Below are 25,990 nucleotides of genomic sequence, written 5' to 3'. Positions count from 1 at the left end.
TTGAATGCTAATAAACATTATGTAAACTACGTAAATGTAAATCAGAATTTGATACTCCAGTTTTAAAAAATTGTGTTTTTTGTTTGCATTTTGGATTAGTAAGGATTAAACAGTTTGGTAAAACGTAATGTGAGAATATAGTACAGTAGAGACTATAAACTGTTGCAACCTTTTTGTAATGCAGTTTGACAATTTCTACAAATTTATATGCTCTTTGGCCTTTCATGCATTAGCATCACTTTGAATATGTCATTCTACTGCCTTCATGCATTCATTGTTTCTGAAAAGTCAGCAGTTAATCTCATTGTTCCCTATTTGCTACTTTTTAAGATTTGCTGTGTCTTTAGCTTAAGACAGTTTAACTGTGATATATCTAGATGTGGTTCTCTTTGTGTGTATCCTCTGGGGTTTCTTGTGCTCTTTAGATATGCAGCCTGGCACATGCACAGAAAATTTGGAGAATACTTATAAGAGCATTTCAATGGTGATATCAGCTAGGGCTTGAGGATTAGGAAGAGGAATTTTTATTTTTCACTTTATATCATTGTATACTGTTGGTATATATCTTCCATTTTCTTTCTTATAAATAAATAATTGAAATATGCGTAACAGTTTTTTTCTTAGTATGAAAGAAATAGACTCCTTCACAGTCATGGTGTTACCATTTTTAATTTTTAAATTTGATAGATTAAAAAATAGTTTGTTTTAATTTGAATTCAACTCATTTGGAACTTGACTTGAACCTGAAACCAGATTCTTTCCTGAACACACATTCTCCTATAACCTTCTCAAGTTGAAGGTGGCTTTTCCCCTGATATACCTTATGGTCAGGAGGCAAAGTCATTGTCCTAAGCCCTTAGTTTCTCGACTTCAGTTTAAAATCCATGTATATCCTTGAGTCTTATGTTATCCAGCTATGCTGTAGTCCTTTCTGCTTTTATTTGCTTGACTTCTTGGGTCGCTCCCACTTAATTATAGTGTTAACACCTCACTCTCTTTCTCCCAAGGTTTGCTGTCATCCAGTGTGATTTCAGTGTCCATATGTATAGTCTGTTATTCTTTACCCTAACCCTGTGGTTTTCAGAATGTAATCCCTCAACCAGCAGCATCAGCATTACCTAGGAACTTGTTAAAAATGCACATTCTCAGGCCCAGATCCAGACTTACTGAATCAGAAACTCTGGGGATGGTGTCCAGCAATCTGAACAAGCCCTCCTAGTGTTGTTCTGATGTATGCTTGAGTTTGAGAACTGCTGCCATAGCCTTTTATTTTCCTAATGTATTCATTTCCAGTAAAATGCCCTTTACAGAGATACCAACACCCAAGGCCACCTCCCTAGGCCTATTTCAGATCTACTCCAGTTGACTTTGCCAAATCATCTTTTTCTGCCTCTTCCTAAAATATTGCTGTTTGGGGTTCTAGGTTTCTTCTCACTTTATACACTCTTCTTAATCATACATTGGACCCAGATTTGTATGTCCAGGTCACCTCTCTCTTCTGAGCTTGGAACCCACATGTGCCACTGCCTGTCAGGCATCGTCATATGTATGTTCCTCAGGCTTTGCCTTGTCCAGTTCTCCTACCACCACCAGACTCATTCTTCCAGCTGCTCAGCATCAAGAGATGGTAACCACTAGGTGTTAAAGACTTGCCTAAATTAGAAGCCTGATGATATCCCTGATTCATTTTTCTCCCAGAGTGATCCTTACACCACATTCTGTCATTTCCACATCCTAATTAGTCTTAAATCCATCCATTTCCCTCTGTTCCTACTGCCATTAACCTGATCCAGGCTGTCATACTCTCTTAGCTGGCAATCTATGACTGGTTCCTAAGTGATTCCCTTAAATTGTTTCATCACCTTTCAGTTCTTCATTTCCATTCTATATTGCTTACCTGTGCAGCTTCATCTCAACTTTTCTCACATTCTCTTTTCTAGCAGTGTGAAACTTGGCTTCTTGAAAGTACTGTGCATTTTATTTGCATTTGGTTTGGTTTGACTTTGTTTACTTTTTCTCTAAGGTCTCTTGACTTATTTGCAATACTCTCTTCCTATTTTGTTCTTCAGTTCTGTTAACTTACTCATCCTCTTAGTCATTCTTCAGGTCTTAGTTTAGATTTGCATATTGGTTTGGGCAGATATATATCCTATGTGCTCCTTAACTCGCCCATATTCCCTTACTATACATTTTTGTAATTGCCTATTTCATGTCTGTATTCTTTCTTAGACCATAAGCTGTATGACTCCAGGCCCCCATTTATGTTCACTAAATGCCTATTTCCATTCAAGATGTGTGATCATAAGTGCCTGAGTTAAGTTATGTGGTAGATTCATTTTTTTATTCCTTAGCAATGGATATGTAATACGCATGTATCCTTGAATAAGTAATTGGAAATATATTATTCTCTCTTGCTTTAAGCATATATCATCATTGTATACATTAGTGATGAATTTGTGCTATACCATCAAGGCTCTTTGGTTAAGTGGGTCTCCCCTACACAATGTTATGCTTCCATAGTCAGGAGGGTAACTGGATACTTTGAGAATTTTTCTTTGTCCTAAGATTTGTCCTTGATGTTTTCATGGACTAATGAAAATAATTTCTCTAAATTATTTATCACTTGAGGGGCGCCTGGGTGGCTCAGTCGTTAAGCGTCTGCCTTCAGCTCAGGTCATGATCTCAGGGTCCTGGGATCGAGCCCCACGTCGGGCTCCCTGCTCCGCAGGAGGCCTGCTTCTCCCTCTCCCACTCACCCTGCTTGTGTTCCCTCTCTCGCTGTGTCTCTCTCTGTCAAATAAATAAATAAAATCTTTAAATTATTTATCACTTGAGACCAAATAAATATTCATCTATTTTTATTCATCTTAGCACTTGGTTATTTTTTTAATATAGTTGTTTTAGGGCCTAAATTTCTTTTCTATGTATAGTTTCTCTATTAATCTTAGGGATGGTAAAGGTAAACTTGTATCTATTAAGTCTTTAAATACCTTCAAGTAATATTATTTAGTCTCATCTTGACTAATCATTGATAGTGCTAACACATCTGGAATTGTGGTGTTCTAATTCAACATCCTATGAGATGTTGCTAAAAAATTTTATGATTTATTTTCATATATGGAGGTTTTAAAACAGAGATGATGACAGGAACTTGTTGCTCATTTCTAGCAAAATTAAACCAAATGCTTTAACTTTGAGCTTTAATGATACATAAGATTTTTAAAAAATGAATCTTAGGGTCATGGTATATGAAAAATAAATTGTTCTATTTTTTATGTATTTAATTTTTAAATTTTTTATAAGCACTCTTTTATCCATCTTTATTACATATGACTTTAAACACTTCTCTGCATTCAATACAAAATAGATGTCACATTCATTCCTGAAATGACTCTTCTCAAAGTGGAATGCAAGTAGCACTCTTACAGCCATTGTTACTACATTTGGTTTTAAATTCTCTTCTAAATGCCTTACAGAATGGATATTACATATATGCAAAAATAAATTGTTTTAAATTAGATAATATAACTTAAATGCTATTTAATAGTTATTTTCTGTTCCATCAACTGTAAGCAGTATATCTTAACTCCTTACTGTGGAAGGTGAAGAAATTGATACGTCTTTGTTGTCATTCACTTTTATCTCTTTCACCTCCTAGTTTCTATTAGATACATAATTAATTTATGTTGCCAACTTTATAGTTGTTTTTTTCTGTTCTGGAACAGATTCTTTCATGTTTTGTCAATAAGTTTATTCACAAAATTGTAAACCAGTACTTTTGTAATATAACTACATAAATATTACATCAAGTAGTTGAGTGGATCCAGCAAGAAGTAAATGTAGTCTTCTAAGTCAGTGCTGCTCCAAGAAGAATATTCCTAACATCTTAATCATATGGTTTTTATTCTAACAGTATCTTAAAGGTTACAAATACAGTTATGAAGCTGAAGTCATACAGTTTGTACTATCTGAGGCAAGAGACAGACTAAATTTTTTTTTTTTTTTTTTTTTTTTTTTAAAGATTTTATTTATTTGAGACAGAGGGAATGAGAGAGAGAGAGCACATGAGAGGGGGGAGGGTCAGAGGGAGAAGCAGGCTCCCCGCCGAGCAGGGAGCCCGATGCGGGACTCGATCCAGGGACTCCAGGATCATGACCTGAGCCGAAGGCAGTCGCTTAACCAACTGAGCCACCCAGGCGCCCCGAGACAGACTAAATTTTGATATGTGTTAATCTCAGTACTGTAAGCATCTCATCTTTTACAGGGGAAAATCCTTATTCTTAAGTACAATAGGCTCAGTTTGCTGTATGTTGATTTTTATTTTACTTTTTTATTAAGTTTTTAAATATAGTGACTAAAGTATGTAAAGCACATTAACCTTAAAAGTATGTTTGTTTTACTAACCACCCAGATCAAGAACTTTTCCAGTACCCAGAATGTTCATCCTTAGGCGCCTTAAGACGGGATCCATCTCACCCTTGTTCCCTGTCATGATTTCTGTCACCATCAGTTAGTTTTGCCTGTTCTTGAGCCTCATTTATATGGGATCATGTAACATGTATTCTTCTTGTGAGTGTGTATCTGCTTCATTTAACGTAATTAATGTCTTTGAGATATGTGCATGTATTAAATATATCTATGTTTTTAGGTTTGTTTGGGTTTTTTTTGTTATGACTAACGTATTTCTTTCTCCTGAGAGAAGACATTGGGAGTTTTTTGGTTTGTTTGCTTGGTTTTGACTACTATGAGAAAGCTACAAAGAATATTTTATATGTGTCTTTTGATAAACATGCACTGACTTCTTTTGAATATATACTCAGGAGTGAGGTTTTAGCTTCAAAAGATACTGCCAAGTGGTTTTCCAAAATAGTTGTGTGTGACTGCTTTACTCCTTGCCCATATTTATAATCACTAATTTTATCCATTCTGGTGGGTATGTAAGGAGATCTCCTTAGGGTTTTAACTTTTAATTTCCTGGTGGGTAATGATGTCAAACACCTTTCCATTAGCCTCTTGGATATCTTTTTTTATGAAGTGCCCATTCAGATCACTTAAAATTTTGTTACTTTATTGCTTTATAAGAATTCTTTAAATATCCTGATAGTTTTTTGTTAGATATATATTACAACTAAATTCCCTTATGTGTAGCTTCCCTTTTCTCTCTCTCAATGATTTTTGATGAACAAAGGTTTGCATTTTAATGGCATCTAACTCATCATTTTTCCCCATTGGGGTGCAGGAGGGGCAAAGGGAGAGGGAGAAAAAGAGAGAATCCCAAGCAGGCTCCATCCCCAGTGCAGAGCCCGAAGCAGGGCTCCATCTTACAGCTCTGAGATCATGACCTGAGCTGAAATCAGGAGTTCAGATGCTTAACCAACTGAGCCACCCAGGTGCCCGAAGATTGTATCTATTTTTAAGGTAGTCCACTGAGACTTTATGGAGAATGCTTTGGTAACATGTGACATTGGAGTTGTATGTCTCATAGTGGAATAAATTGAATGCCTCCCATTATTTCTCCACAGTGAAACAGAAGAGCACTACTTTAGTATTCTAAAGTAGGAAATTTAGTACAAAAGCTATAGAATACTGTCTGTTTTAAAATACTTGGCTTAAGGGATCAGAGCTCAAGTTCATACTGAAATAATTTCCTAGTCTCATTGAAATGCAAAATGAATAATTTGTCAAAATTCAGTAGTCCGCAAAGCAAAGTATATAGAGTAAGTTACTGATGATGATTATCTAAAGTTTTGAAAATATTTTTGAACTATAAATGTAAACTTAATATATTGAAGGGAGGCAGAGAAGTGTGTGGGAGGGGTGCATGAAGCTGATTGTGTAGGGCCTTATACGCCATTATATAAGATCTTTGGCTTTTTCTGAGATAGAGCCATGAGAGGATTCTGAGCAGAAGAGTGACATGGTTATAGAGAGTTGCTCTGACTGCTGGCATTAGGAAGAGACTAAGTAGGAGCGGGGAGGTTGGGCGACTCTTAACAGCAGTCTGGGTGAGAGATGATGGCAATTTGATCCAGGATGGTAACAGAGGAGGTAGTAAGAAATGGTTGGATTTTGAATTTATTTTCAGGGTAAAGTCAGAATTAGAGAATGGACTATAAGAGGAAGAGATGAGCCAGAGATGACAGTGAATGTTATATTCATTTTTAATGACCAGAAATTGAGCAGATTATTATAAAGATGTTGATTACATTATCATAACCCTACAACCCAAATGTCCAAGGAAGATGGAATGTAACATAGCCATTAAAAAAAGGTTTGGAGAGGCGCCTGGGTGGCTCATTCGGTTAAGCGACTGCCTTTGGCTCAGGTCATGATCTCAGGGTCCTGGGATCAAGCCCCACATCGGGCTCCCTGCTCCACGGGGAGCCTGCTTCTCCCTCTCCCACTCCCCTGCTTGTGTTCCCTCTCTCGCTGTGTCTCTCTCTGTCAAATAAATAAATAAAATCTTTAAAAAAAAAAGGTTTGGGGCGCCTGGGTGGCTCAGTCGGTTAAGCGACTGCCTTCGGCTCAGGTCATGATCCTGGAGTCCCGGGATCGAGTCCCGCATCGGGCTCCCTGCTCAGCAGGGAGTCTGCTTCTCCCTCTGACCCTCCTCCCTCTCATGCTCTCTGTCTCTCATTCTCTCTCTCTCTCAAAATAAATAAATAAAATCTTTAAAAAAAAAAAAAAAAAGGTTTGGATGTGGGGGGGTCCTTATTTCAAGTTTATTAAAAAAAAAAAAAGATTTGTGTGGGCGCCTGGGTGGAGTCAGTTAAGCGTCTGCCTGCCCTCGGCTCGGGTCATGATCCCGGGGTCCTGGGATCGAGCTCCGCATCGGGCTCCCTGCTCGGCGGGAGGCCTGCTTCGCCCTCTCCCACTCCCCTTGCTTGTGTTTCCTTGCTGTGTCTCTCTCTGTCAAATAAATAAAATCTTAAAAGAAAAATAAAAACAAAAATAAAAATAAAAAAAGATTTATGGGGGCGCCTGGGTGGCTCAGATGGTTAAGCATCTGCCTTCGGCTCAGGTCACGATCCCAGGGTCCTGGGATTGAGCCCCACATCGGGCTCCCTGCTCCACAGGGAGCCTGCTTCTCCTTCTCCCTCTGCCTGCCGCTCCCCCTGCTTGTACTCTCTCTCTCAAATAAAAAAAAATCTTAAAAAAAATGTGTGGATTATTTTAATGCATTGGAAAATGCCTATAATCTTAGTGATGAAGCTAAGATATAAAATTATATGTAGTACAGGGGCACCTGAGTGGCTCAGTCGTTAAGCGTCTGCCTTCGGCTCAGGTCATGATCCCACGTTCCTGGGATCGAGCCCTACATCAGGCTCCTTGCTGAGTGGGAAGCCTGCTTCTCCCTCTCCCACTCCTCCTGCTTGAGCCTGTCTCGCTGTGTCTCTGTCAAATAAATAAATAAAATCTTAAAAAAAAATTATATGTAGTACATTCTCTATTTAAAATTATATATCCGGTGTTCCTGGGTAGCACAGTCGGTTAAGATCTGACTCTTGGTTTCAGCTCAGGTCATGATCTCGGGGTTGTGAAATTGAGCCCTGCATGAGGCTCTACAATCAGCACAGAGTCTGCTTAGGACTCTCTCTCAAATAAATGAAAATAAATATATTTTTTAAATAAAATAAAATTATATATCCTACATTTACCCCCCAAAAAGAGGAAAAGGTCCAGGTTATAAAAATGTTAAGTGGTTATTTCTCCTGAGTGATAGAGTTGCGGATGATTTTTATTTCCTTATTTATACTTGTCTATAATTGGTCTGTCAGGGAAAAAAAAAAAAAACCCTTTTTACAGAAAAATATTTTATCATTAGTCCTAAATTGAAACATAATATTATTGATTTACTCAGGGTGCTAAATCAGCATAAGATGTGGTTTACTACTTTGTATACTAAAAGAAATCCTTGTGTTTAAAGTCACCTGGTTTCAAATCATAACTTTTCAGTTATCTCATTTGTAAAGACAGAATTATCCCAAAACTCAAGGGTACTTAAATGCATCTGACACTGTGCTCATAATGTATAGTAGACTATCAGTAGAAGTCCTTATGTTTACCTTCATAAAGAGCTGCCTTCTACTATGAGAGTTGGTGTAATAACTATTTTTGATATAAGTGATGGCAACAGGTCTTTGTCAAGAGAAGTAGTTTATCAATAGCCAGGATAACACTTGTCTTCTTGAGAGTACTTATTCTCAAGGGTAAGAGATCACTTTCTTACTCTTCTCTGTCACGAGATAAACTGTGACCTAATAACTGAGACCTAAGAACCTTGGTCTAGTACCTATGGCTAACCTTTGTTTTCACCAGCTAGTCTAGATCAGTTATAAGAAATCATTGGCTTTTGTCACATCAGAGAAGCATTATGAGTAATAGAAATAAAAAATGGGAAATCAGGGCATCTGACTTTGGGTCTCATTCTTATTTTTTATTTTTTGATGTAAATTTAACATAAGATAATATTTACCATTTTAACTATTTAAAACTATACAGTTTAGTGGCTTTTCATAAGGTGGTACAACCATCACCACTGTCTTAATTCCAGAACATTGTCATCACCCCTAGAAGAATTCCCATATTCATTAAACAGTCATTTCTCATTCCCTCCTTCCCCTAGACCCTGACAATCACATATGTTTTCTGTCTGTACGGATTTGCTTATTCTGGACATTTCATTTAAATGTCATACAGCATGTGATCTTTTGTGCCTGGCTTCTTACACTTAATATAATGTTTTCAAGATTCATCCATGTTGTACCATGTGTAGGTACTTTATTCCTTTTTATGGATAAATAATATTCCATTCTATGGATATTCCATATTTTGCTTCTTCATTCATTAGTTCTTGGACATTTAGGTTATTTCCATTTTTTGTGAAAAAATTTGTGTTTTTATTTGAACATTTATGTGCAAGTTTTTTATTTGAACACCTGTTTTTAATTCTCTTGGATATATGTACCTAGGAGTAGAATTGCTGGGTCGTATGGTAATTCTGTGTTTAACCTTTAAAAAAAAAAAAAGATTTATTTATTTTAGAGAGAGAAAGTGCACTCTAGTGAGTGCACAGGGGTGGGCGATAGTGCAGAGGGCAAGAGAAAGGGGGAAGGACTCAGAGGGGAAGTCCAGCAGACTTCCCGCTGAGTGTGGAGCTTGATCCCACAACCCTAGGATCATGACCCAAGCCGAAATCGAGTCAGAAGTTCAACAGATTGAGCTGCCCAGGCACCCCCTGTGTTTTTAACCTTTTGAGGAATCACCAAATACACTAATTATTTTTAGACCTCAGTTCCAGCATCCCTGACACGTGGAGGTTTTACTCATTTAAAAAATATTTCTACAGGCCAAGCAATGTGTTAGATACGAGGGATCCTTTCATGGAGCTTACTGTTTGGGGATGAGGGAGCATGAAGGCAGATATTAAACAAATGATTTAAAAATTTTATTTTTATTTAGGGGCGCCTGAGTGGCTTAGTCCATTGGGCATCTGCCTTCAGCTCAGGTTGTGATCCCAGGGTCCTGGGATCAAGCCCCACATTGGGCTCCCTGCTCAGTCGGGGAGTCTGCTTCTCCTTCTCCCTCTCTCCCCCTCCCCCACCACTCATTTTCTCTCTGTCTCTCTCTCTCTCTCTCTCACACACACAAATAAAAATCTTGAAAAATTTTTTATTTAAATTTAATTTAGGTAACTTATTAATTATATTTTATTAATATAATTTATATTATATATTATTAATAATATACTCTTATTAGTTTCAGGCGTAGAATTTAGTGATTCATCAGTTACATAGAACACCTAGTGCTCATTACATCACATGTCCTCCTTAATGCCCATCACCCAGCTCCACTCCAGCAACTCTGTTTGTTTCCTATAGTTAAGAGTCTCTTACGGTTTGCTTCCCTCTCTGTTTTCATCTTATTTTTCCTTCCCTTCCTGTATATTCATCTGTTTTGTTTCTTAAATTCCACATATGAGTGAAATCATACGGTATTTGTCTTTCTCTGACTAGTTTCACTTAGCATAATACTCTCTAGTTCCATCCATGTCATTGCAAATGGCAAGATTTCTTTTTCTTTTTCTTTTTTTTGATGGCTGGGTAGTATTCCATTGTGTGTGTGTGTGTGTATACACACACGTACACATACCACATCTTCTTTATCCATTCATCTATCGATGGACATCTGGGCTGTTTCCGTAGTTTGGCTATTGTGGACATTGCTGCTATAAACATTGGGGTGCAGGTGCCCCTTTGGATCACAACGTTTGTGTCCTTTGGGTAAATAACTAGTAGTGCAATTGCTGGGTGGTAGGGTAGTTCTATTTTTAACTTTTTTTTTTTTAAGATTTTATTTATTTATTTGACACAGAGAGAGAGGGAGCACAAGCAGGGTGTGTGGGAGAGGGAGAAGCAAACTCCCCGCTGAGCAGGGAGCCCAATGTGGGGCTATTTTTAACTTTTTGAGAAACTTATGTACTGTTTCCCAGAGTAGCTGCACCAGTTTGCATTCCCACCAACAGTGTAAGAGGGTTCCCCCTTCTCCACATCCTCACCAACATCTGTCCTTTCCTGACTGGTTAATTTTAGCCATTCTTACCGGTGTGAGGCGGTATCTCATTGTGGTTTTGATTTGTATTTTCCTGATGCTGAGTGACGTTTAGCATTTTTTCATGTGTCTGTTAGCCATTTGTATGTCGTCTTAGGGAAATATCTGCTCATGTCTTCTGTCCATTTCTTGACTGGATTTTTTGGTTTTTGGGGGTGTTGAGTTTGATAAGTTCTTTATAGTTTTAGATACCAGCCCTTTATCTGATAAGACATTTGCAAATATTTTCTCCCATTCTGTCGGTTGCCTTTTAATTTTGTCAACTGTTTCCTTTACTGTGCAAAAGCTTTTTATCCTGATGAAGTCCCCAGTAGTTCATTTTTGCTTTTTCTTCCCTTGCCTTTGGAGACTTGTCTAGCAAGAAGTTGCTGTGGCCAAGGTCAAAGAGATTGCTGCCTGTGTTCTCCTCTAGGATTTTGATGGATTCCTGTCTCACATTTAGGTCCTTCATCCATTTTGAGTTTATTTTTGTGTATAGTGTAAGAAAGTGGTCCAGTTTCATTCTTCTACATGTGGCTGTCCGGTTTTCCCAACACCATATGTTAAAGAGACTCTTTTTTCTGTTGGATATTCTTTCCTGCTTTGTTAAAGATTAGTTGGCCATAGAGTTGAGGGTCCATTTCTGGGTCCTCTGTTCTGTTCCATTGATCTGTGTGTCTGTTTTTGTGCCAGTACCGTACTGTCTTGATCACTGCACCTTTATAATACAGCTTGAAGTCTGAAATTGTGATGCCTCCAGCTTTGGTTTTCTTTTTCAACATTTCTTTGGCTATTCAGGGTCTTTTCTGGTTCCATACAGATTTTAGGATTGTTTGTTCCAGCTCTACACAGATAACTTTCTAATTAAAATTATGACAGGGGCGCCTGGGTGGCTCAGCCGTTAAGCATCTGCCTTCGGCTCAGGTTATGATCCCAGGGTCCTGGGATCAAGCCCTGCATCAGACTCCCTGCTCAGCGGGGAGCCTGCTTCTCCCTCTCCCACTCCCCCTGCTTGTGTTCCCTCTCTCACTGTGTCTCTCTTTGTCAAATAAATAAAATTTTAAAAAAATCTTTAAAAATAAAAAAAAATTATGACAGATTTTTCTGATGGGGAGATGTATAAGATGCCATGAGAACCGAGCAGGAACTGGTATGGGTAATTGTCAGAAAAGGCCTCCTTTAGTTGGTAACTATATGTTAGCTGAGTTAAATAAAATAATAATAATACAGCAGCATCTAATATTTATTGAGTGTTTACTATTTGCCAGGCACTGTTCTAGTTCACAACTCTTATTTCTGCTATCCATTTTACAGATGAGTAAACTGAAAAATGGAGAGGTCAAAGAACTTACCCCTAGTACATAGCTAGTAAGTGTGAATCCAGTATTCAGTATGCTATCCCATCTGAGCCCACCAGATATTCTTCTCTTTCTTTTTCAAGAGAGGTAGCCCTATGCAAAAGCCTCTGAGGAAGGATGATACCCACTATTTTGAAAGAACACAAACGTGACAGGAGTACACTGAAAGTAGCACAGAACAGGATGGGGTCTTGTGGAAGGCAAGCAGTGCCATAAGAAGCTCAAGAAGTCGATGGGGCTAGATTATACAAAACGTTATTGTCTGCTGTCTTCACTTTAGATAGTTTTTACAGGTTTTGTTAGTGGTTAACTCTTTTTCTGCTTTAACACCATTTTCTTTAAACACTCACAGGAGTGTTTACCATTAAGACTAATAAAACTTAAGCTTCAGGATTCTTTACTTTCATGGATTCCTATGAGTTCTAGAAATTGCTATGAATATATAGAATGTTCTAGGTGGACAAGGGAAGCCAGGTTGCAGTCAGTAAACATTTCTGGTAAATTACCAACAGATCTCAGAAGAAGACCCTCAAATTTATGTATAGCAAAACGTGGATCTTGACATTCTTGTCAATATCTCTGATTTCACACACTGGTTTTTGGGAGAGCATCTTAGGGAAGTTGGCTGCAAATTGCTGTCTTAGGCAAGTAAGAAGACACTGAAAGGAGCCTAAACTCCACAATAGTTAATAAGTCATTAGACTGTAATAACAAACTGGGTAAAAATGGAAGATTTTGTGTATAAGAAACTTGGGGATGGGGGTTCTACCAAAATAAAACTACAGAAACTTTGAAATTGTTGTCTTGATTTCTATAGTTATATTTGTTGATAGTCTATATACATTTAAGTATTTTCAATTTAGGGCAGTTTTTAGAGCCACCACATTGAAATTTTATTTTATAAATGTGGAAAAATACTCTTGGCTGAGAACTTCCTAATAAACTACTTTTATTCTTGCTCTCAGGCGCCTGATCACAGATTCAAAAGTTAAATTAAAGTATCAGCATTTAATAACAAATAGCTTTGTAGAGGTAAGTGATTTCTCTTAAGTTTTCCCTTTTTTAATAAGAGGAATTGTTTATTAATAGATATAATTAGTTTTTCTTATACGAAACACTTTTGATAGTAAGAAAGACCTAAAGGTCTTGGATTATGACCATAAGCTTGGATTATGGACTTTATTCATGAGGTATACCAAATACCTTTATTCTCAAAGGAATGTGACAAACCAGTAAATAGATGTCTCTTCATAGATCTAGAACTTTGGTGATAAAATTATTTTTTCAGTATTCTTCCTTTATCGCTAGCAAAAATTGTAGCTGATTATTAATGATGTGATGTTTAATAATGCTTGGCAGTTTAACCTTGCTATATTCCTGCTTGTTTTAGCTTCCATTACCAATAAACTTTGTTAATAAAGAGAGCTGTAGTTATTTATTTATTTATTTTTAAGATTTTATTTACTTATTTGAGAGAGTAAGAGGGAGAGCACAAGCTGGGGGAGAAGGAGAAGCAGGCTGCCCCCCAACCCCCCAAGCAGGTAGCCGGACACGGGGCTCCATCCCAGCACTCTGGGATCATGACCTGAGCCCAAGGCAGACACTTAACTGACTGAGCCACCCAGGTGCCGCTATAGTTACTTGTTTTTATCAAATGCCTTTCTTTTATCAAATACAGAGGTCAGCAAACTATGACCTGCCTGTTTTTGTAAATATTTATTAGAACATGCCCATTTGTTCTCTGACTTCTTTTGTGCTACAGTGGCTGAATTAAGTAATTGCTACAGAAGCCATCGTGGCTGTCACAAACAAAAATCTTTACTATCTGGCTCTTTATAGAAGATGTTTGTGAGCCTCTGTATAAGATCGTGAATGTAAATTGGTATTTTAATTCTACAAAGTAATTTTTATGTCTTTTAGATTAAACTGAAGGTCAGATCTTCTAGAAAACAGCGTATTTTAGGAATAGTATATTTTTAAAATGGTCAATAAACTTTAATTCTGGTGCAGAGTGTTAGTTGAGCCATGTTTTGTTTCATAATAAAAATACCTCAAACGTTTTACTTTTTTTTTTTTTTTTAAGAACTAAAATGTGATTGTTGCCATGATTTAGGAACTGACTTTTGTTCTTAGAAGACATTTTTATGGGGGCGCCTGGGTGGCTCAGTCGGTTAAGCGTCTGCCTTCGGCTCAGGTCATGATCCCAGGGTCCTGGGATCGAGCCCCCCATCGGGCTCCTGGCTTAGCGAGGAGCCTGCTTCTGCCTCTCTCCCTGCTCATGCTCTCTCTCTGTCTCTGTATCTCTGTGTCTCAAATGAATAAATAAAATCTTTAAAAAAAAAAAAAAGACATTTTTATGGTCAAAGAGAGAAATTTACATGTATATTCTATAGCTCTAAACACCTTCCCTAAGTAGGAGTGTATGTTGTTTTCTTACATCTTTGAAAATTGCCCTGAAGTAGAACCATAACCAAATCGATGCTTCTTAATGATCACAAATGGGTAATTATTTTAAAGTTTATCAGTACGATTTTGAAGGTAGAACCAGGAGACAGTTCACATATTTATAAAACCAGGTCTTCAAGGGATCTGTAATCTTAGAAAAACAGTGCATCTAAAAGCATTACTTTAGAAGACTACTAAATATTGGGGGCAGGCTTTTATATGCTTGTGTCATCATCTCTGTCTTTGGCCCTTGCACTGGGAAAGCAATGTAAGTTAATTGCTTGTTGTACTAGGATATCTTGCATTCATGATTTAATTTGTTGTCATTTTTTATTTTCTAACTTGGGTTTCAGTGCAATCGACTGTTAAAGTGGTGTCCTGCCCCAGATTGCCACCATGTCGTTAAAGTCCAATATCCTGATGCTAAACCTGTTCGCTGCAAATGTGGGCGCCAGTTTTGGTAAGCAAGTGATTTCCCAAATTGAAATAGTACACATAGCTTTTCTATTTATTCTTGGTAGTAAAATAGTAGAAAATTTTTTTTTTTTACCTCAGTGGGGAGGGTGGGTGATGTTGATTTAAAATAGTGTATATTTCTTTTAAATAAGAATTAGATTAAAAGGCCACATCTTAAATAATTTTTTCTCTTTCCTTGTTGCTCTTTTTTCTAATGGGGGAAAAATGCAGCTATAATCAGTGTGCTCCACTGAAACTAATATGGGAGCAAACTTACAGATCTGGGACAAGAACTTAGTTCTTCTCATTTCTGATGGACTGCTTATTTTGTCAGATTATGTTTGGTCCCTTTATCGTTCTTGCTCTGTTTTCAAGTTATCTCTTAGGAAATAAAATACACAGGATTATTTTTCCTTTGCTCTGACAAGTTTAATCTTAATCCTAGAAAGAAAATGTGCAGATAAATTTGGAGAGATAAAACATGGTTGATGAGATATGCTTTTTAACCAACACTTTCCCTGTGGCTCCTCTGGCCCCAGCCTTCCTGGTAACCTCTGTTCTTGGAGTTTATAACATACTCTTCAGCCTTTGAATTCTAGATTTGACTTAATAGAGAATTTCCAATACCACATATTCTTATTAGAGAGTTAAGATGATTTTCCATTTTTTCCTTGTGGATCTTTTAGGAGTAAGAAAACAATCAAACCAATTAGCTCTAAGAGCTGGCAAATAGACATTATAAGGGTATCCCATACCATTCTTTTTTTTTTTTCTCCACAAACAGCTATAGAATTAGACTTACACGTCATTAATACTAAATATTTCCAAAAGGAGCAGGTAAACTCACAGAGATTAAATATGTATGAAATACATGCTATTTTGGTAGAGATTACATTACTGTTTTAGAGTTTTAGATACATTACTATTTTAGAGTTTACCCTGTAGACAGGAGGTACAGTCTGATTATATACTACTACTTTATTTATTTATTTTTTTAAGATTTTATTTATTTATTTGACAGAGAGAGACACAGCGAGAGAGGGAACACAAGCAGGGGGAGTGGGAGAGGGAGAAGCAGGCTTCCTGCTGAGTGGGGAGCCTGATGCGGGGCTCAATCCCAGGACCCTGGAATCATGACCTGAGCCGAAGGCAGACGCTTAACGACTGAACCACCCAGGCGCCCCTATATACCTACTTTATAACATATTTTTAGTTGATACCAAAATACAGAGAATAACAGCAGTGAATACTTATGTAGCTATTAACCCAGCTTACACAAAGTCAGTATTTTGTTTTTGTTAAGAAATAAAACATGACAGATTCATTTGAAGCTCCTTTGTTCCCTTCTCCATCCCACTCCCCATCTTCTTTTCCAGAAGTAACCATTATCTTTGACTTCATTTAAATTGATAGCACTTTGTTCTTCTCATTTGCAAAGGATTTTTGGCACTCCTGAATTACTTGATTAGCTAATAGCCACTCAACAATTATTTTTTCATAAGCATTTGTATTTATTCTTAATTTATACTTTCTTAAATGTATATACCATGTGCCTAGAGTACAGGAAGGAATTAACAATTAGTATATTCTTAGAAAATATTTAGTCACATTCTTATGTTTTATACTTTACTTGGTACAATTTATCTCTACAGGGCTGAGGTTGATTTGTTTGGATCATGCAAAGATGTGACCTGTTCGCTTCCTGAGTATTGCTCACTGTGCATTAGCATTAAATTACATAATTACTCTACAAAATCAGACTTTTACTCTTCATTTGGGGTGTTAAGAGATTTAATATATGCTAATAAAGCACTGGTCAAAATTTAAGTTCAAAATAGTGAAAATTATTTGTTTGGTGAATTCAAGATTGTTTACAGCACAGAACTATACATATATAAAACGATCAGAAAAATACAGATGGGATTAAACTGAATTTTTTTATCTTAACAGTTTGGTGGATGTTTAGAGAATCCTTTCTTGTATAATTGTCATCAGAGCATGTCTTCATGCCTATAATCATTTCTTTATTTCACACACACACCACAGTACACGCTCTCCTAACACTAAATTCTAAATAATCTGCTGTGGAATAATGTAAACTTGGCTCATGCCCTTGTATTTGCCAGTTACTAGAAACAGATGAAACCACTGAGAAACTATGAAACATGAAATTGCTTGCTTGTTTATTTACTTACAGTAGGTAGGACTTAATTCTTTTAACTCTTATGTTAACAGCTTTAACTGTGGAGAAAATTGGCACGATCCTGTTAAATGTAAGGTGAGTTTGTCTGGCATTTTCATTTTTAAATAATGTAATAGAACACTTCTGAGACTTGACTGAAAACCAGGGCCCACAATTTTGTTATCCATTTGTAGATAGAAGATTGTGTTTTTCCTTTCTATTTCAGATGAACATCGCAAGTATTCATGAAGCATTCCTTAGGAATAAGTCCCTTCCTGATGCTTATCAGGATAACAGTGGTTAAGGCACCTCCCTGGGCAGGCTTTGTAATTAGCTAAGGGGAATGACACATCTTGGAGCTGGGCTTCTCATCAAGCTCTAGGTTCCCCACTTGGCTTCAGCCGGAAAAAGTCTTCCTTTGGTTGATTTTATATATATAGGATATGAGAACTACAGGATTCCCTTGGTTTAAAAAGAAGTAAATCCAGTGATAATCTTGTCCTTTGCCTTTTACATTTAAACTTGACTGTATTTTAATGTTGAAGTAATTTGCTATCCTTTTCTTAAGTCTTTTGTTGTACCCTAACAGTTGTTGTTTTCAAACAGTGGTTAAAGAAGTGGATTAAAAAGTGTGATGATGATAGTGAAACCTCTAATTGGATTGCAGCCAACACAAAGGTTGGTATTTTCCTTCAGTAAACTCTTGGTAGTGAAACTGTTATAAGAATAGGTGCATTAGCAAAATAAGTTTACCTAGTTAAGGACTTCATTTTACCTTTTCTCAGTTAAGATTTGGGGGTTTTTTGGTTATTTTGGGGGCTGGGGGTTTTGGTTGAGTTTGGGGTTTTGTTTTGTTTTTTCCCCCCAGAATGCCAATTTTTTAGTGTTCCAAGTTTATTTTATTGAGCACTACTGCAACATGCACAGTACTCTTCTTTAGATTTGTCTGTTAGGAAAACATTGGTTTCCTATAGAAGAAAAAGCTAACAATTTTTCTACCCAGGGGTTTGATAATGCTTTTTCATATTGTTCTGCCTTTACGTTTCTGCCTTTAAAAATCTCCAGGGTTTGGGGCGCCTGGCTGGCTCAGTGGTAGAACATGAGACTCTTGATCTCAGGGTTGTGAGTTTGAACCCCACATTGGGTGTAACTCTTTTCTTCTTTCTTTCTTTTTGCTTTTCTTTGCTTTCCTTTTCCTTTCTTTTCTTTTCTTTCATCTCTATACCCAGTGTGGAGCCTGAACTCACAACCCTGGGATCAAGAGGTACACACTCTACTGACTGAGCCAGCCAGGGGCCCCTCCTTAAGGAGTCGTTCTTTAGAGCAGTATCAAGAGTAACTGAGTAATTGTTTTTGTTATGTAACTGCACTGGGCTTAACATGTTTGACATCTTTAACATACTAAATTTCTAAAATAATGATTGAAGAGGCTTGACTCCTAAGAACTGGAAGTTTTGAGGGTAATATAGATATCCCTTGTTCTTTTGTTTTTATTTTTGAAGTACATTACTGCTTATGATACTAGTTTTAAGATTCAGTCTCCTTATGACCGTGGACCACTGCTTTAAACCTAGACAGATGTTTTGTTCTGCAGATGGATGTAGTCTTGAGCACCCTTCTTTTCTGTCACAAAGTAATAAGCGTATGTTTGAGTCCCAACTGTGTACCCAGCAATTTCTTAGTAGAAAATTGTATAAATAACCAATCTTTAATTCAACCTTATATCCTATCTGTATTGGAAGTGACTAGGGTGATGAATGGTAGTGTTACTCATGGACTATTCATTTTTAGTATTGCCTTTCACATGTGAAGATGATGCTTAAAGAATACTGAGTTGTTTGACTAGTGTTAGAGCTTTCCATCACCCAGTCACAGGACAGTGATAAAAAAGAGTGTTTAAACGATGGAGGCCAGGGGTGCCTGGGTGGCTCAGTTGGTTAAGCGACTGCCTTCGGCTCAGGTCATGATCCTGGAGTCCCGGGATCGAGTCCCACATCGGGCTCCCTGCTCAGCAGGGAGTCTGCTTCTCCCTCTGACCCTCCTCCCTCTCATGCTCTCTGTCTCTCATTCTCTCTCTCGCAAATAAATAAAATCTTAAAAAAAAAAAAAAAAAAATTTAATAAATAAAAAAAAAAAGATGGAGGCCAAAACACACAATTTTATATCATTAGTACCCTGTTGTACCCAAAAAGATTAAAACGTGAATATATTTTTATCTCCCAGAAAGCCTTAGTAGTGAAATAGTCTTGTTACATTAAACAAATGCCTATGCCTTTGAGGAATGTGTGGTTGAAATCAGTATTTTTGTGCTCTCTAAAATTATCATGGTAAAAATAACTCATGTCACTTAAGAAAACCTTTCTGTGTTGTTAGGAAGTTGTTACTTTGTTGTTGAAAAAATTTCCCAGCCAGGCATACTTTCTTGAAAATTGATTTTCCATCAGATAGGGCTTTACCTAGAATCTTTTAGTATGCTCTGTAAAACTCGTATTTAGAATAGGGCAGTTGTATTTTTACTAAGTAGTTTGATTAAACTGTAGCCCTCTTTCTGCATCTAGAGAAATCCCCCAAATACTATAAACCCCCAAGATGTTTAAAATAGGGAGTACAGGGGACGCCTAGGTGGCTCAGTTGTTAAGCGTCTGCCTTCGGCTCAGGTCATGATCCCAGGGTCCTGGGATCGAGCCCCGCATCGGGCTCCCTGTTCTGCGGGAAGCCTGCTTCTCCCTCTCCCACTCCCCCTGCTTGTGTTCTCTCTCTCGCTGTGTCTCTCTCTGTCAAATAAACAAATAAAATCTTTTAAAAAAATAAAAATTAAAATAAAATAGGGAGTACAGGGCGCCTGGGTGGCTTAGTTGGTTAAGCATCGGAAGCATCGGACTCTCGGTTTTGGCTCAGGCCATGATCCTCAGGGTCCTGGGATAGAGCCCCACCTTGCATTGGGCTCCTAGCTCAGTGGGGAGTCTTCTTCTTCTCCCCTTCCCCCCTCCCCCTGCTCCTGCACACACTCTCTCTCTAAAATAAATAAATCTTTAAAATAAAAAAAAATAGGGAGTATAGGCTTGAATATGTTTCACTTTGTTTAGAAAGTAGATTATTAAGGAAGAATGGCAATTAGTAATAACAAAGTTATCTGCTTGGTAGTTTTGAGAAAAACCAAAGAGTTTTTCTCTTGAGAGGCTTCAGAAGCCTTTATTATTGTTATTTGCTCCTTAAACAGCTTTGCAGATTATCAGTGGTATCCTAACATATTGAGAGCTTAATACTATTTCGTTAATTATAACCCAGAAATATAGAATGAAACAGATATTTTAGACCTGGAATTTGATTCTTTGGGAAAATGTAAAATATCTTAGTTGATTTCAGAGATTTGATTTCAAATGTATAATTAGAAATGGCCATATTTCCCTATTTAAAATGACTATAGTTTATGGGCCAGGGTAGTCTGTTTCACAAAGGCAGAATTGTGTAAGTAATATAATGGGTGATACTCCCCCCTTGTGGGAGTTACAGGCATCAAACAAATGCAGCAAAAATATAAGCTTTACATCTTATTTATAGTTTCATTAAAATGAATAAGTTTGATTTTCTAGATTTTCCAAAAGAAAAATAACAATAGACCTGCTGTAGGGGTAATAACTTTGGCTCGTTAGTAACCAAGAATATGACACAGACTTGGAAAAAGCTGTGATCTCTGTAGCACAGTTATAAATGGACCACAATGAGAAAGACTTAAAGCAAGGGTATTTGAGGGTGCCTGCCTGGCTCAGTTAGTAGAGCATGTGACTCTTGATTTCAGGGTTGTGAGTTTAAGCCCCATGTTGAGGGTAGAGTTTACTTAAAAGCTACAACAACAACAAAAATAAATAAAACAAGGGTATTTGACAGAGAAAGTTGGGAAATTCAGTAGCCACAAGAAGAATTTACCTATCTTACCAGTCCTTCTTGCCTGATTCTTAAGGCCAAATTGCTTGGGCTTGAATCCTGACTCTACCGTTTGCTACCTGTGTGACCTCAGACCAGTGTTTTTATTATTTTTCTCTCCCTTAGTTTATTCATCTGACAAATGAAAATAGGATCACTATAAGGATTATGAGTTAATGCATATAAAACACTGAGAACAGTGTGTGGTATACAGGAAGTACTCAATAATTATTTCTAGATGACACTGGACAGTTAATTATATTTACATGAACAAAATGTTTTACCTCCTGTAAAACTATTATTCTACATGTATGGTTAAAAGTACTTCATGTTTTTGTCCCCAACCCCGCTAAAACAAATCTTTTTTAATTGTTGTATATCTTAATAGCCAGTAATAATGGTAATAGCTTTTCTAGTAGTACTTACTGTATTGCACACTGTTCGGAGTGCTTTCTTTACGTGTATTCATAACAATAAATGTGGTATTTAAAAATAAACCAAATCTAGAACTGGCTTCTCTTCGGTGGTAGTAATACAACCTAGTGTAGCATTGACACCAACTTTGTAGTTTCTCTTCATAGGAATGTCCCAAATGCCATGTCACAATTGAGAAGGATGGCGGTTGTAATCACATGGTCTGTCGTAACCAGAACTGTAAAGCAGAGTTTTGCTGGGTGTGTCTTGGCCCTTGGGAACCACATGGATCTGCCTGGTAGGTTGGGGAAATGAAGGGGAGAAAATGTTCACATAAGTATGTAATATATGCTGTGTATTAACAAATGTTTCTGCCTCATGGAAGCCACCATCTAACTTGGGAGCTAGATAAATGAATATAGTGTGTGATCATTGTTAAAAGTATATGCAAGATGTCCAGAGACAGGGATAAATGAGGCATATTTCACAGAGCAGGTAATATTTGAGAATTTTAAGGGGGATTAAGAGTTCATTAGTTGAAAGTGGTAGGAAAAATGTTCAGGGCAAAAGGAGCCTCATGAACAAAGGTAGAATGATGTGAAAGTACATGACTTATTTAGAGAAGAGTTGGATTGTCTAGTATGTCTGTCTAGGCAGTAGTTGAAAACTAAAAGATTATTGGCAAGACCCAACCTGCAGTTGTGTTTTATTTACCCTCGTATGCTATTAGACAAAAATGTGTCCCAAACTTTAAAAATTGGAAAATTGCGCACTGCAATCCAGATTTTTAGCCTTTCTTTGAAACATAGGAACAAGCCTGCATTCATGCTTGGCAGCATTTGCCTGGAATTGATTAGTAGCCCCTTAGATGAGGCCTTTACTTTCTAGTTTGAAATATTTCCGCAAGACTGAATCTTGAGGGCATTTGCATATATCATGATAGCACTATGTATTTAAAAGATGGCATCACTTTTAATAGAGATAATATATATCTCTCTTCTGTCCATATTTCTTAGCAGTTTGGGAAAATGTAAGTTAGATTCATGATGTCTTGAGTTTTGAGAAAAAAGGGAGCTAACACATCTCCTGGTAAAAATGAGAGTATTTCTGAGTGTTTTAATACACAGATGACCCATTTCACTAATTTGTGTTACCTGCTTATTGGCATTTCAGTTTGTGGCCCCTCCTAAGTTGTGGGGCATAGGAAAAGAGTTACAAAGTAGACTGGGACCTAAAGTAGTTTGGACATTATCAGAAGGATTTTAAGTGGGGAGTGACCTGATTAGATCTGTAATTTAGATGAGATGGCTCTATATTATGTGCTTTACATACATTACCTCAGAATTGTGGCTGCTTTGTAGAGAGTGAATGGGAGGGGAAGAAATTGCAGAGGCAGGACAGGAGGAGGATCTCACCTTAAGACAATGGCAAGTCTTTTCTTTTAGTTTCATTGGAACTTTTATTAGTTTCATTAGAGGAATAGTGAGAGGGATTACTTGGCCTGAAATTAATTCTGACTTAGGTAAAACTAGTTGGTTGTGTGGAAGTAAAGAAAGTGATTTTACCACTGTCAAAGCCAAGAATGGTATTGGGGGTTAGCCCGACAGGTACTCTAGATTTTAAGAAGCAAACTGGGGGATTAGACTATTCCCAGAAACTAAATTCACTCTAGTATATTTAAACCAATAAGCCTAATGAATAGAGAAGAAGAGTTATTAAAAGATACATTTCTTGTTAAAGATACCTTTTTTTAAAAAGATTTTTATTTATCAGAGAGAGAGAGCACAAGCAGGGGAAGCGGCAGGCAGAGGGAGAAGCAGACTTCTCCCCGCTGAGCAAGGAGCCTATGCGGGACTCGATCCCAGGACCCTGAGATCATGACCTGAGCTGAAGGCAGACGCTCAATCGACTGAGCCACCTGGGCATCCCAAAGATACATTTTTTGTATGTAAGGAAATCTCTGATCATAACTCAAATTTTAAAGAAGCTATATTGAAAACTGAACAGAGGGGTGCCTGGGAGGCTCAGTCAGTTAAGCGTCTGCCTTCAGCTCAGGTCATGATCCCAGGGTCCTGGGATTGAGCCCCACATTGGGCTCCCTGCTTTGCGGGGAGCCTGCTTCTCCCTCTTCCGCTCCCCCTGCTTGTGCTTTCTCTCTCTTTCTCTGTCAAATGAATAAATAAAATCTTTAAAAAAAAAAAAAAAGAAAACTGAACAAAAACAAAACAAATGATGGATACAGGAGAATGAAGAATGGCCTGGACCAGGGTTGTCAGAAATGTTTCCTGTGTCTTGCCTTTACCCATAGCTAACATTGCAAATGAATCATGCTATGCTTCCTTATTTAAATCTGAAAATGCCTCAGAATCCTCAAAATAGCATTCCAAGTAGCACTGTCCATCATCTGAATTAGAAGTATAGATGAATTCTCTTTGCTTTTCTGGCCTTCAGTTCCTTAATAATTTTGGCTGAGTAAAGTCCAGAATGAGTTGAGGCTTATAAATACCTTAAAAATATCAAAAGGAACGTTTTTAAGGATATGTTAGATAGGAAGAAGAGGTATTAATAGTTGACCAGTAGAGGGCAAGAAGAGCCGACCTTTGGGCTAAATTAAGTAAAGTAATTTTTGGTAAGAGAGGATTATAACCCAAGCTGGGGGGAAGTTAATAAATCTGACTCGAGTGAATTGTGGTCTGGGTTACTTTAAAAACTGAAAGATGAGATCAGTAAGCTATTGTTGGTTATTTTACTGAGTAGTTAAGGAAAATAGAAAGCTACCACAAACTGAAAGCAGACAAAATGTAATCCCAAATTTCCAAAATTTGTGATTGATTCCACAAACTACATATAAACCACGTAACTTTTCTCTTAATGTCAAATCCCCAAATCAAATGGTATTATTAGGATGATGGATTAGGGAGTGTTTTGTAGACCTCAGCAAGGTATTTCAGTGTTAGCTGAGAAGTTTGTGGCCTAGGCTATGAATATACGCAGAGATACTTGGGATTAATTGAATGTCCATTTCTTGGAGTTACAGGAAATGAATTTGAGTCTTCCTAAAGGAATACTTCCAAGGTTTGCTGAAACTCTTTCAGAATTGAAAAAAAGGTGATCTTTTCCATAAAGGTGGAACCCTGGGCATTTTAAATACCTCAGTTTACCTGTATAAAGAAGAATATTGCTTCTAGTTTTCAATTCTGAAAGATTTTGTCCTTACCTTTTTTATTCACGTAAACTATCTATTGCTTTTCTGGTCAGTTTTACTGACAACTTTCTTTCACTAGTTAGAGAATCATGCATACATTTTGGGATAACATCATAGAAGAAGATTAAATTTATAGACATTAAAATCCTGGAAAACTTGACAGGCTGGAACAATGAGTCCAGTTTAACAAGATTTAAATTAAATTCAAAATTCTTCCTTTAGATCTAAAAGGATTACTGTTAAAAAGATTCTGAAGACATGACTTACAGCATGTGAACGATACAGTCCATAATTAAGGGCATGGCCCTCAGTTGGGAGACCAGCATTTTTAGCTCTGAAACCCTAGTTATATGACCCTTAAGTATGTTACTTGTCTTCTCAAAACTTAATTCTTTGTCTGCTCAATGAGGATAATAATACACATTTCATAAGGTGGTTCAGGGAATTGAATCTGATAGTACATTTAAAGACTTTAGTAGTAAGTGGGTGATATGTAGTAAGCACTCAAGTATCAGCTGCTCCCATAATGTAGACTCCCAGAAAAGCAGAGGTAGAGTTAATCAGAACAAGGGAAATGCCAGTCTTGTTCATCTCTACTCTGAGCTGACTTCTGGGCACGTTTCCCCTGCTTCTCATTTTGTGTGTCATTCAGTTTTCAGTGACTCTTGAAACTATAATAGCATGTAAAGCATATAGCACAGCAACTGTTACATAGTAGTCCATCAACTGTTGGTTCTCTTTGATTTATAAAGATAAGAAGGTGAGTAACTGGAAAAATTGGAAATATTTGGTTTAAATAACAGACAACCTAGGAAATAAGACCTCTTTCTTCAAAAACTGAGTTAGAAGTTCAAACTGCAGGGGCGCCTGAGTGGCTCAGTTGTTAAGCGTCTGCCTTTGGCTCCGGTCATGGTCTCAGGGTCCTGGAATTGAGCCCCGCATCGAGCTCCCTGCTCAGCGGGGAATCTGCTTCTCTTTCTCTCCCTCTGCCCCTCCCCACCACTCATTCTCTATCTCTCTCAAATTAATAAATAAATTTTTTTTTTTTTTTTTAAAGTTCACACTGCAGTCAGGAATGGAAATTCTAGAATGACAGTGTTTTCTAATGATTACAAGTGAGCTGATTTGGAATGAACTACTTCAGGAGGTGGGGAATCCAACAACACTTTGATTTCCTTTCAGTCTTGTAATTCTGTCATAAAGGTGGAACCCTGGGCATTTTAAATACCTCAGTTTACCTGTATAAAGAAGAATATTGCTTCTAGATAATCTCTGAATCCAAACTTCTGTGATTTGTTCCCTTTTCATTGATTTTTGGCCTTACAGAATTCTCTTAATTTACTTTAAGGTACAACTGTAACCGCTATAATGAGGATGACGCAAAGGCAGCAAGAGATGCACAGGAGGTAAGTACGT

General features: G+C 37.3%; 1 protein-coding gene across 1 annotated transcript in view; it reads left to right on the top strand.

Annotated features, from left to right (window-relative positions):
• ARIH1 (ariadne RBR E3 ubiquitin protein ligase 1) overlaps positions 1-25,990 on the top strand; it is a 120,990-nt gene that overhangs the window by 83,166 nt on the left and 11,834 nt on the right. The window contains exons 6-11 of the mRNA XM_036104739.2: positions 12,914-12,980; positions 14,747-14,853; positions 17,085-17,127; positions 17,638-17,709; positions 21,537-21,667; positions 25,923-25,980. Of these exons, the coding sequence (XP_035960632.2) occupies positions 12,914-12,980; positions 14,747-14,853; positions 17,085-17,127; positions 17,638-17,709; positions 21,537-21,667; positions 25,923-25,980 (478 nt within the window). The remainder of the gene's footprint in view (positions 1-12,913; positions 12,981-14,746; positions 14,854-17,084; positions 17,128-17,637; positions 17,710-21,536; positions 21,668-25,922; positions 25,981-25,990) is intronic.

The sequence above is a fragment of the Halichoerus grypus genome, chromosome 8 (assembly GCF_964656455.1).
Source record: "Halichoerus grypus chromosome 8, mHalGry1.hap1.1, whole genome shotgun sequence".
NCBI classification, from domain to species: domain Eukaryota; kingdom Metazoa; phylum Chordata; class Mammalia; order Carnivora; family Phocidae; genus Halichoerus; species Halichoerus grypus.
Note: the sequence above shows the minus strand (reverse complement) of the source record. Positions and strands in the feature narration are given on the sequence as shown.